The 13472-nt window shown below is 45.1% G+C and overlaps 1 protein-coding gene across 1 annotated transcript in view; it reads left to right on the top strand.

The window, feature by feature from the left end:
• Nucleotides 1-9506, top strand: part of LOC138795342 (olfactory receptor 13C9-like) — a 29712-nt gene extending 20206 nt beyond the window's left edge. The window contains exon 2 of the mRNA XM_069974329.1: nucleotides 8538-9506. Within this exon, the coding sequence (XP_069830430.1) occupies nucleotides 8538-9506 (969 nt within the window). The remainder of the gene's footprint in view (nucleotides 1-8537) is intronic.
• The last annotated feature ends 3966 nt before the right edge of the window (nucleotides 9507-13472 follow it).

Raw genomic sequence — 13472 nt, 5'->3', positions numbered from 1 at the left:
TGTTTAGTTGTTTTTCAAACTTTTTTCTACACATTTGGAAAATCTATACGACTATAAGTGGTTCTGTAGAGGTTCCTACTATTTCTGCGTCACTCAGAGACTTTCTTATTCTAGAGGGGAAATAATTCATATTGATTAATAGAATGAAAAACATATTAATAAGAAAATCCCAGACGCTGCGCTCAGTCTCAGAGGTTTCCTATCTATCTAATAAAATCTGCTTTCAATGCCGTGATTGTTCTTATAGCAAGAAGAGGGAGACTGGAGACGCCATGCATGTAGATGGTAGCTTCCAGATCACACTTCTATCTTACAGAGTTTGTGGTAGATGAAATGTCCTCCACACTGGAGGGGTCAGGGGTCAGAAGAATTTGTCACCATCATCTCTAGCTATTTCCACCTTGCTGGTTATTGTACTGGTTGTACTGGTGGAATTATAGGAGAGAATTGTGGTTTATATTAAATAATGGAGAAACAGGACACAAAAATGATGCAGATTCAGGTTGAAACAAGACAAGAGTTTATCATGTTAAACCTTGAGAAAAGCTACTGTGTTGATCCAGAGGAAGGCAAATAACCCCTATGAGGCATATGACAACTGTCCCATCACAGGAAGAAAATTCCTTCCCGACTCCAATGGCGATCAGAATAATCCCTGGATCAGCGTCCTATCACATGTACTATAGTGTCTAAAACTTGTAATATTATATTTATAGAAAAGCATCCAGCCCTCCCCTGTACTTATATAATGAATCAGCCATGACAGCATCATGTGGCAGAAAGTTTCATAGTCTCACTGCTCGTACAGTAAAGAATAAAGAGAGTTCCATAGTCTCACTGCTCTTACAGTAAAGAATATAGAGAGTTCCATAGTCTCACTGCTCGTACAGTAAAGAATATAGAGTTCCATAGTCTCACTGCTCTAACAGTAAAGAATATAGAGAGTTCCATAGTCTCACTGCTCGTACAGTAAAGAATATAGAGAGTTCCATAGTCTCACTGCTCTTACAGTTAAAATCTGTGTCTGTGCTGATCATAAAACCTTCTTTCCTCTAGGAGTAGAGGATGCTCCTTTTCTTGGTTACTTAAGTACCCGCCGGATGTGCTCTGATGACCCCCCCAAACCACTTGTACCTTCGGATAGCTGATTTTAATCCAAGATCTGTCCTGGGGTCCGTTTAGCAGGTGATGCAGTTATTGTACTAAAAAAAAAAAAAAACTTTTAAACTTGCAGCCGTGCCCAACGGGGGAGTATCTGTGCCCTAACTTTGCACCACCCCTCCGTCCCTCCTCCCCACCCTCTTCATCATTAGGAATGCCACTGGAACATTTTCTCCATGCTGAACATTGCACAGTTGCTTAAGGATTCAGCCCATATGCTGTGCTGACAAAGATGGGGAATAGGAGACAATCTGCCTGGAGCATTCCTAATGATAAAGAGGGTGTAGAGGAGGGACGGAGGGGTGGTGCAAAGTTAGAGCACAGATACTCCCCCGTTGGGCACAGGGCTGCAAGTTTAAAAGTTGTTTTTTTAGTACAATAACTGCATCCCCTACCGATCGGACCGCAGGACAGATCTTGAATTAAAAGCAGCTATCCGAAGGTACACATGGTTTAGGGGTGTCAGATTGTGGGTAAAGAGTAGCTTTAAAGAGCAGCCTTCAGGTGACTGGACCTGGATACAGTAAGTATAGCTGTTATATAGCCGCCTTCAGGTGACTGGACCTGGATACAGTAAGTATAGCTGTTATATAGCTGCCTTCAGGAGACTGGACCTGGATACAGTAAGTATAGCTGTTATATAGCCGTCTTCAGGAGACTGGACCTGGATACAGTAAGTATAGATGTTATATAGCTTCCTCAAGGAGACTGGACCTGGATACAGTAAGTATAGCTGTTATATAGCTGCCTTCAGGAGACTGGACCTGGATACAGTAAGTATAGCTGTTATATAGCCGTCTTCAGGAGACTGGACCTGGATACAGTAAGTATAGCTGTTATATAGCCGTCTTCAGGAGACTGGACCTGGATACAGTAAGTATAGCTGATATATAGCAGCCTATAGGAGACTGGAGCTGGATACAGTAAGAATAGCTGTTATATATCTGCCTTCAGGAGACTGGAGCTGGATACAGTAAGTATAGCTGTTATATAGCTGCCTTCAGAAGACTGGACCTGGATACAGTAAGAATAGCTGTTATATAGCTGCCTTCAGGAGACTGGACCTGGATACAGTAAGTATAGCTGTTATATAGCTGCCGTCAGGAGACTGGACCTGGATACAGTAAGAATAGCTGTTATATAGCTGCCTTCAGGAGACTGGACCTGGATACAGTAAGTATAGCTGTTATATAGGAGCCTTCAGGAGACTGGACCTGGATACAGTAAGTATAGCTGATATATAGCAGCCTATAGGAGACCGGACCTGGATACAGTAAGAATAGCTGTTATATATCTGCCTTCAGGAGACTGGACCTGGATACAGTAAGTATAAAAATAATAAATGTAAATTTTAGACGTCTTCTTTTGATTTAGACTTTGAAAGTTTTAATGACACTGACATTTTAAAGTTGCTTCAGCTGGGTCCTAAGAGCACCTCAAATACTGACTGTATCCAGCTCTGGTCCAAGCCCTAGTAATGTTATCTGAAGATTCTCAGAATCTATAGTCAGTAAAGCTGGCCACTCTTCTGCCTGCTGCACCTTCTAGGATATCCAGGAACGTCAGCCAAGGATGTTAGTATATACATTGATTATAGAGAGACACTTATGGTTTAATGGGTTTTTCCTGTACTTCATATTAAAAAGTCATTTAATATAGAAGGTTACAACCCATGCTAGAACACTTCCATCTCCTAGAGCACCATCAAAGAGGTCAACTAGAGTGTCTTAAATGTTGTCCTGCAGATGTTTAAAGTGACTCTGTACCCACAATCTGCCCTCCCTACCCCCCAAACCACTTGTACCTTTGGATAGCTGCTTTTAATCCAAGATATGTCTTAGGGGTCTATTCAACAAGTGATGCAGTTATTGTCATAAAAAAATAACTGGTAAACTTGCAGCCCTGTGCCCAACGGGCGTGGCTTAGATTGTGTATGCATTAGGCTGGCACAACCTCTCTGTCCCTCCTCCTCGCCCTCCTCATCATTAGGAATGCTCCAGGCAGATTGTCTCCTATTCCCCACCTGTGTCAGCACGGTACATGGGCTGAATTGTTAAGGCACCTGTGCAATGTTTAGACAGGAGTAAAGGTTCCAGTGGCATTCCTAATGATGAATAGGGTGCGGAGGAGGGACGGAGGGGTGGTACAAAGTTAGGGCATAGATACTCTAAGCCCCGGCCGTTGGGTACAGGGCTAAAATTTTAAAAGTTGTTTTTTAGGACAATAACTGCGTCACCTGCCAAACGGACCCCAGGACAGATCTCGGATTAAAAGCAGCTGTCCGAAGGTACATATTCAGTACTTATCAGTCCACAAAGAGGATGGAAGAGTCCAGGTGGTTACAGTAGCTTTGTGCTTTGGCTGCAACATTTTGTAATTGGGGATCTGTAAAATTACGAAGGTCTTGACTATTGTGGTGTCAAATAACCAGATACAGGAATGAATGGGAAAATGGGGATCTTTACTGATTGGCCGGTGTGATTGTACATGAAGCTATAGGAGCCACAGAAGGCTGCGGGAATGCATTATAGGGGAGATTTATCAAACATGGTGTAAAGTGAGACTGGCTCAGTTGCCCCTGGCAACCAATCAGATTCATCCTTTCATTCCTCACAAACGCTTTAAAAAATTAAAGGTGGAATCTGATTGGTTGCTAGGGGCAACTAAGATCATTCTACTTTATACCAGTTTGATAAATCCCCCCCCCCATGTCTTTTAACAAGCTTTTTTAAAATCAGAGCACCCAAGCAGCAAGTTCGTTCGAGCACCCTGATGTATGATAGAGCACTATGTTTAATCGAGCATGCTCACTCAACACTTGTAGTTACGTAGTAGACAGCCGGTTACCGTTCTGTACATGATTAGGAGGGACGCTAGATTTAGTGGACATTTCTGTAGGTTGATCTTTTATAACCTTGTATATGTGGTTCTGTTTTACCACAGGTTCTGTAGGTCAGTGAGCGGCATTAAGTCATCACCATGTGGGATTTAAGAGACTGACAGCGGGAATAAAGGACTGCTTTGTTGTCAACCATCGGGAAGGATGCAGGTATGGGCACAGACCTTTAGGGGCCGAGTACTGGTAAGTAGACATGAATATTTTAAGATAGGCAGAGATTGGGCCATTGGCCTGCTGTGTACAGTGGTCCTGGACACATTGGGAGAGCTTGAAAAGCAATAGCGTGCTAGAGGGCCGCATATGTCTCCCAGTTTTCCAGCTTTTCTCCTGATCGGTAGAGGTGTCAGCAATGAGACCCTAACCAATAAAAATTTTTACCATGTCCCTGTTACCTGTCAAAATGTTTTTGTTTTGTTTTTTTCACTGACAGGTGAGCTGGCGATACTGTCATAACTCCGATTACATTGTTTTGCCTGTAACTTTTAAGCGACCTCTTGTGGTCTGGACGGTTCCTGACATGGATAGGAGTACCCCTTTAAAGTTCAGTCTGGCGTGAACTCCAATCTTGGGCAGTTTACTTCATCTGAACCATTGTTAAAGTTCAGCAAAGCTGCAGAACCAAATATCTTCGAAACATTCACTCATCTATATTTGACTTGTTTGAAATACACAGGTCCGCACCTGCACGAGGAAAATACTGGAGCCATGTTACACGTGATTAATCTCAACTAGAGATGAGCGAACCAAATCTTCCAAAATTAGATTTGTTCCAAACTTTGCAAAGTTTGGAACGAGCTAGTAAAGATGGCAGCCGCACATCTAAAAAAGAAAAGGTATTCACACCCGTCTGCCCTCTCTCGGTGTCCTCCGGATCTCTGGTGTCTCCAGACCATTCAGCCAATCTCTGAGATGGGTCAGCGCTGCGGCCAGTGATTGGTTGAGCCGGCTGTGACTTGTCTGGAGAGCTACAACCTACTAAGCCAATCACTGGCAGTGGCACTATCCTGTCTCAGTCAGTCAATGATTGGCTGAGAGGCCTGTCACTCTAGTTCCTGCAGTGTATCTTCTCAGTGTTCCTGCCGGTTAGTGCCATTGACTTTAGTCTCCTGGCAGCCATGATCAGGCTATGATCTATAGCAACATGGAGCAACAATGTGGATCAGAAATAGCATGGGTGCTAAAGGGTTAACTATGGGCGGAGCTTTAGCTTGGATACTTAGTGCTCACACCTCTGTGCTGCTGATCGTTGTGTATTTATCCAGCATGTTCCTCCCTTTACCGATGGGTTGTGATTGCTTCTGGTTTTCCTAAACCTAATTCAGTACATTTTTCCAAATTATTTACATTAAAGGTGGGCACATAGTGAGACTTGTAGAAATTCAAACTAACCAACCAACAGCCCTAAAGCCCCAATACTGAGTGGTGATCAGCTGTTCAACGGGGACTTTGCTGCTCGTTTCCCCAGCTCTTTGTCCTGTCCTCTCCCGATATCTACAAAGATGGAGGAGTAGACTCCTAGGATCAGATCAGGGGGATCTCAGGTAGTGAGGCTGATGTGGGGGGGCAAGCCTTCCCATATGACCGTAACTTAGTTCAGACTTTATCCACCTTGTACAGCGCGTTATACATCACTAATCAGCCTTTCAATACATCAGTAATTGCAGAACATTTATTATACCTATATAGGATCAGCAGTGTGTACAGAAGATGTGGGTGGCGCCACGGCCAGTGATTGGCTGAGCAGGTTGTTACTCTCAATACAAGAATGACAGCCAAATCAGCCAAACGTTGAACACAACACTGTCCTTTCTTAGTCAGTTATTGGCTGAGCAGGATTTTGGCTACTACAGGGGATATTGGAAAAGGAGGACACTGGGGGAGTGCAGGCAGGTAAGTACGGATGAGCAAAATTTGTGAACCGCACTAAAATAGCTGTTTTAATGCGGTTCATTTAAGGTTCAGTTTGGATGAACCCCAATTTTACACCAAACATTTGCTAACATGCCAAACTGAATTTTTGAAACGTTCGCTCATCTTTAAACTTAAAATAATATTTAAATAGCCTTACAATACACAAAATATATCCAAACTGGAGCAGTAACCTAGGGAGGCAAGCCCTAAACGCCACTCAACATTAAAAACGCTAAAATGTCATCCTTGGTCCAGCTGGCGCCCCAGCCCGGACTGAACACCCTACCGACCCCAGACACAGCACATAAGTACAATGCAAGAACAAAATCCCCCAAGCTATTACAAAAATTATGGGTAATGCAGTGACTAATAATAAAAATTAAAAGTGTACTGAAAACAATATCACCATGTGCGGTCCAGTAGATAAAAAGATTGGTCAGGTGGGAGCAACAAAAACATCCCACGCCGTCGTACCCAGCTTCCTCAGGGAAGTAGCAGTAGTATAACAGTATATATATATATATATATATATATATATATATATATATATATATATATGAGCCCCAATTACAAAGCAACCCCCAGAAACAATCAAAATATAATTACATACCATGTACGGGGGAACACTGTGTGTTGGACCAAACACCGGCACCATCTTGTGTATAGGGCACATGCTCCAGAGTCTCAAACACTAGAGACCAAAGATAAGAGTCTACAAAAAGATGGCGCCCGCTATATAAAATTAATAGATGGAGTGGACAATCGCTGACAACCTGAATTGTGACTCACAAGCCTGCTAGCTACAGGGCAAAGTTCACATTAAGTAGCTTCCTAATGTATCCAAGATATAGGCCACAGAGAAATGGCCGCCGTGTATAACAATCATACAGAGCTCACTACAGAGCTGTTATACAATGGCTTTAGAACTGTAGCATAATGTATAAATGAGACGGGAGGGTATATGCACTGAATAGAAGCTTGGATGGACACAATCTTTTGGTGGTCCAGAAAGACCACACTACATAGCTATTTCAGTATTATTGACGGGAGCCATTTTCTTGGAGCTCAGGGATCTTATTCACCTACAATATGTAATTTGGTATGCCGTTCTATGCAACTCTATATCTAATGCAATTCAGTGTACCGTTCAGTGTCACAGCCATTATATAACAGCTCTGTATGATTGTTATAAACGGCAGCCATGTTTCTGTGGCCTATGTCCTGGATACATTAGGAAGCTACTTCTCTATAATGTGAACTTTGCCCTGTAGCTAGCAGGCTTGTGAGTCACAATTCAGGTTGTCAGCGATTGTCCACTCCATCTATTATGTTTATATAGCGGGCGCCATCTTTTTGCAGACTCTTTCTTTGGTCTCTAGTGTTTGAGACTCTGGAGCATGTGCCCTATACACAAGATGGTGCCAGTATTTGGTCCAACACACAGTGTTCCGCTGCACATGGTATGTAATTATATTTTGTTTCTGGGGGTTGTCTTTGTAACTGGGGCTCTCAAATATATATGCTGTTATACTACTGCTACTAACATCCCTGAGGAAGCCGGGTATGGCGAAATGCGTGGGATGTTTTTGCTGCTCCCACCTGACCAATCCTTTCATCTACTGGACCGCACATGGTGATATTGTTTTCAGTACACTTTTCATTTTCATTATAAGTCACTGCATTACCCATTATTTTTGTAACAGTTTTGGGGATTTTTTCTTGCATTTTACTCATGTTCTGTGTCCGGGGTCAGGTAGGGTGCTGTGTCCGGGGTCAGGTAGGATGCTGTGTCCGGGGTCAGGTAGGGTGCTGTGTCCAGGGTCAGGTAGGGTGCTGTGTCCAGGGTCAGGTAGGGTGCTGTATCCGGGGTCAGGTAGGGTGCTATGTCTGGGGTCAGGTTGGGTGTTGAGTCCGGGCTGGGACGCCAGCTGGACCAAGGATGACATTTTAGTGTTTTTAATGTTGAGTGGCATTTAGCGCTTGTCTCCCTAGGTTACTGCTCCTGTTTTGTATATATATTGTGTATTGTAAGGCTATTTAAATAAAGATTTTTTTCTTGATGTGCTACCTTTTTGTGCATATGCTTTTTCTTCATAGTCCATCTGGGTTTCTTATATGCATTGGTTTAGCACTCAGGTTATAGGGTGGTGCCCACTATACTCTCTGGTTTGGCATCTTTAAACTTAAGTCTTCTACGCAGTTTGGTACCTTAACCGAGACTTCCAAGGGAAGATGGTTAAAGTGACTGTACCACCAGGCCCAGGCTGAAGCACTGGAGGCGAGGCAGGCCACCTTTAGTGGGAGGAAACTCCAGCCCCACCATGACGGGACTCCATTAGAATCAATGGAACCCTATCATAGAGGGGCTAGGGTTTCCTCCCACTAAGGGTGGGTCGGCCCGCCTCCAGCGCTTCAGCCTGGGCCTGGTGGTACAGTCACTTTAAAGCTAAAAGGTGTCCAATTCCACATGCAATTGTTAATTTCTTGTACTTTTTAACTTGTTTTTATTTTCTAACTTTTAGATCTCCGAACACTGTTTTATTTCGATCCTCTGTGTGTCTTCTAGGCTGAGAACCTTCAAAGTAAATATTATGACTCGCATTTTGGAAACCAAACCTTGGCCGATGAGCTTTTCTTCACTGCTTATCCTCCAAGCCTGGGGATGGAGATATTACTGTTCATCAGTTTTCTAGCTCTGTACCTACTGACCATGGTGGGGAACGGTCTCCTGATCTGCACCGTCATCCTCAGTCCTCAGTTACACACGGCCATGTATTTTTTCCTCTGTAATTTGGCATTAATTGATTTGTTCTCCTCATCCAATTCTATTCCAAACATTTTATTTATTGTATTTTCTGAAAGTAGAAGAATTTCTGTCGCTGGTTGCCTGACACAGATGTACTTTGGTTTGATTGTAGGAGGCACGGAGAGTGTGTTACTGGGGGTGATGGCCTATGACCGCTATATTGCCATATCCTTCCCCCTACATTACACCACCATTATGAGCTGGAGGAGATGTAAATACCTTATGGTCATTATATGGGCAGCAAATATATTAGTGACCATAACTCCGTCTATACTGAAGCCATTTGTGTTCTGTAGGGGTAACAAGGTGGACCACTTCACTTGTGAGAGTTTAGTGATTCGAGAGCTGGTGTGCGGAGACGTCCCCTTCTATAAACTAACTATGTTCATTGGCAGTGTACTCTTTGTGTTCCTGCCATTCATTCTCATTGTGGTCTCTTATCTTTGTATCATTGTATCAATGTTAAAAATCAGCTCAGCAGATGGCCGATCAAAGGCGTTTTCTACCTGCACCTCCCACCTGACGGTTGTTTTTCTTCATTATGGAACAAATATGACCACGTACATGGGACAAGGAAAAAATAACCTAGCAAATATAAAATATATTTCTATAGTTTATGGGGCTGTTATACCCGTATTGAATCCTTTCATATACAGCCTGAGGAATAATGACGTGAAAAGAGCATTTCGGAAAATGTTGACCAGATGTTCAGTATCAGATCCACTATAATGGCTTCGGCCAGAACCCTTAGTCCTATCGTAGAGATTGACACATGATCTAATCATATCTTGTAAGTATATAACGATAACAATTATATAAAGATTATTGAATATTTGGAAAACTTTCAGACTCTTACCATTGATCACCAATGGTCACCATTCATATTAGAGCAAACGTGTTTGGCAGTACTGGCAAATATTCTGACAGATGATCATGGAAGAAAACAAAGGGATATGTTGGTTTGCCTGTTCCTTTTGGTGCCCCTGTCTTGGAGAAAGGGGGGGGGGGTAGAGAGAAGATGAATATTTTCCCAACAGCGGTGTCTCAAGATGAAAGGCATTTAACTCCAGACTACAAGTAACCATATGTTTCCATTCATTTCTTCTTACCAAGTGAATGAGGTTATCTGAATCCACCAAGATGACTGTTTCTTTAACCTTAAAAACCAGGTACATTTTGGCTCTATGTGGGTCATCTGACCAAATGTATACAATTAAATGTTATTTTAATTCTATGGTCTTTTATCCCTTGTATCTACTTGTGAAGCAAACTTTCTGCCTTGTTATCTTCAACTAAATCTCCTGATTTCTCCTGATTACGGAAATACCCCATATGTGGACAAAAAGTGCTGGCACAAGGCCGACCTCCAAAGGGAAAGAGTGCCATTTGGCTTTTGATCATTATTTGTCGGTGGACTCAATGTCCAGGGCCATGTTGCAGAAATGATATGGGAGACTATGTTTGAAATGGGAGTAAGAAGGAAAGACATGCTAAGGACCAGGAATGAGATTGTGAGCCATACTGGGGCCAGGAATTAGATGCAAAGTCATGTTGGGGAATGAGATAGGAGCCATGCTGTGGGCTAGGAATGAGATAGGAGCCATGCTGTGGGCTAAATAGTAGAGGAAAAAGAAAATAGGCAAGAGGCAGCGCCTCGTGTGATACCGTACAGTAAGGTAGAAGGAAGGTGAGGTAAGTAGGAGGCTCACCTTGTTGCCACTTGGGCTTAATGCATATCACCCCTGAAATGGGGTACCGAAGTAGAGTCCGAATGGTCCTGGTGCTGAAGACTGCAAACTAGTATGGAGTAGCACGCCAGGATGCTCCCTAAGTGGGGGCCCGTGCAAAATTGCAGGAAAGGAAAAGGAAAAATTGCCAAACTCCTTGGAAACACCAGCGCTGTCTTCACAAAGTCATGGGACCAAAGTTTTTAGGTGAAAGCAATAAGAAGTGTTTATTTCAGATAGCACAAATATAACGCGTTTCCAGAGCCTAAGCTCTCTTCATCACATACAGTGCATGGGGTACAGTAACAAACAGGGGATTTAAATAGTTAGAGAGAGGTAGAAAAAGGGTGCCAGCCCCGCCCACTTATGCAAATTAGTAGACAATTACACAATTGAATTCATTCATATAGGACAGAACAAAACAACACATGTAGTGATCCATAACATAATACTACACTAGAGAATGCAGAGAATAAGAATCATTCTCTAGTGTAGTATTATGTTATGGATCACTACATGTGTTGTTTTGTTCTGTCCTATATAACAAACAAAACACAGTAATCACTGAACTCAAGGAGAACAGCGAAAAAAATTCCAATGAAGTACTCAATCAAGAGTCTCCACTGATGCCCCCAAAAATTTAAATATGCAAAACAAGAGTCCGTGGAGCCTCAGTTACGAGTCTCAAAACACGGGATAGCCAGATATCTCTAGCCTGTTGCCAACGGGGTGCCTCCCCCCGTTTTGAGACTGAGATGGGAGCCATGCTGTGGGCTAGAAATGAGATGGGAGCCATGCGGTGGGCTAGGAGTGAGATGGAAGCCATGCTGTGGGCTAGAAATGAGATGGGAGCCATGCTGTGGGCTAGGAAAGAGATGGGGAGCCATGCTGTGGGCTAGGAATGAGATGGGGAGCCAGGTTGTGGGCTAGGAATAAGATGGGAGCCATGCGGTGGGCTAGGAATGAGATGGGGAGCCATGCTGTGGGCTAGGAATAATATGGGAGCCATGCGGTGGGCTAGGAATTAGATGGGGAGCCATGTTGTGGGCTAGGAATCAGATGGGGAGCCAGGCTGTGGACTAGGAATGAGATGGGGAGCCATGCTGTAGGCTAGGAATGAGATGGGAGCCATGCGGTGGGCTAGGAATCAGATGGGGAGCAATGCTGTGGGCTAGGAATGAGATGGGGAGCCATGCTGGGGACTAGGATTGAGATGGGGAGCCAGGCTGTGGGCTAGGAATGAGATGGGGAGCCATGCTGGGGACTAGGAATGAGATGGGGAGCCATGCGGTGGGCTAGGAATGAGATGGGGAGCTAGGCTGTGGGCTAGGAATGAGATGGGGAGCCATGCTGTGGGCTAGGAATGAGATGGGGAGCTAAGCTGTGGGCTAGGAATGAGATGGGGAGCCAGGCTGTGGGCTAGGAATGAGTTGGGAGCCATGCTGGGGACTAGGAATGAGATGGTGAGCCATGCTGTGGACTAGGAATGAGATGGGGAGCCATGCTGTGGGCTAAAAATCAGATGGGGAGCCAGGCTGTGGACTAGGAATGAGATGGGGAGCCATGCTGTAGGCTAGGAATGAGATGGGAGCCATGCGGTGGGCTAGGAATCAGATGGGGAGCAATGCTGTGGGCTAGGAATGAGATGGGGAGCCATGCTGGGGACTAGGATTGAGATGGGGAGCCAGGCTGTGGGCTAGGAATGAGATGGGGAGCCATGCTGGGGACTAGGAATGAGATGGGGAGCCATGCGGTGGGCTAGGAATGAGATGGGGAGCTAGGCTGTGGGCTAGGAATGAGATGGGGAGCCATGCTGTGGGCTAGGAATGAGATGGGGAGCTAAGCTGTGGGCTAGGAATGAGATGGGGAGCCAGGCTGTGGGCTAGGAATGAGTTGGGAGCCATGCTGGGGACTAGGAATGAGATGGTGAGCCATGCTGTGGACTAGGAATGAGATGGGGAGCCATGCTGTGGGCTTGGAATGAGATGGGAGCCATGCTGTGGGCTAGGAATAAGTTGGGAGCCATGCTGGGGACTAGGAATGAGATGGGGAGCCATGCTGTGGGCCAGGAATGAGATGGGGAGCCATGCTGTGGATAAGGAATGAGATGTGGAGCCATGCTGTGGGCTAGGAATAAGATGGGAGCCATGCGGTGGGCTAGGAATGAGATGGGGAGCCATGCTGTGGGCTAGGAATAATATGGGAGCCATGCGGTGGGCTAGGAATGAGATGGGGAGCCATGCTGTGGGCTAGGAATCAGATGGGGAGCCAGGCTGTGGACTAGGAATGAGATGGGGAGCCATGCTGTGGGCTAGGAATGAGATGAGGAGCCATGCTGTAGGCTAGGAATGAGATGGGAGCCATGCGGTGGGCTAGGAATCAGATGGGGAGCAATGCTGTGGACTAGGAATGAGATGGGGAGCCATGCTGGGGACTAGGAATGAGTTGGGAGCCATGCGGTGGGCTAGGAATCAGATGAGGAGCCATGCTGGGGACTAGGAATGAAATGGGGAGCCATGCTGTGGGCTAGGAATGAGATGGGGAGCCATGCTGGGGACTAGGAATGAGATGGGGAGCCAGGCTGTGGGCTAGGAATGAGTTGGGAACCATGCTGGGGACTAGGAATGAGATGGGAGCCATGCTGTGGGCTAGGAATGAGTTGGGAGCCATGCTGGGGACTAGGAATGAGATGGGAGCCATGCTGTGGGCTAGGAATGAGATGGGAGCCATGCTGTGGGCTAGGAATGAGATGGGAGCCATGCGGTGGGCTAGGAATGAGATGGGAGCCATGCGGTGGGCTAGGAATGAGATGGGAGCCATGCGGTGGGCTAGGAATGAGTTGGAAGCCATGTTGTGGGCTAGGAATAAGACATTGAAGCCTTGCTGGGGACTAGGAATGAGATGGGGAGTTTTTTTGTGGAAGAAGAACGAGATGGGGATCTATGCTGGACACCAGGAATGATAGGGA

This window comes from Dendropsophus ebraccatus, chromosome 6, assembly GCF_027789765.1.
Source record: "Dendropsophus ebraccatus isolate aDenEbr1 chromosome 6, aDenEbr1.pat, whole genome shotgun sequence".
NCBI classification, from domain to species: Eukaryota; Metazoa; Chordata; class Amphibia; order Anura; family Hylidae; genus Dendropsophus; species Dendropsophus ebraccatus.
Note: the sequence above shows the minus strand (reverse complement) of the source record. Positions and strands in the feature narration are given on the sequence as shown.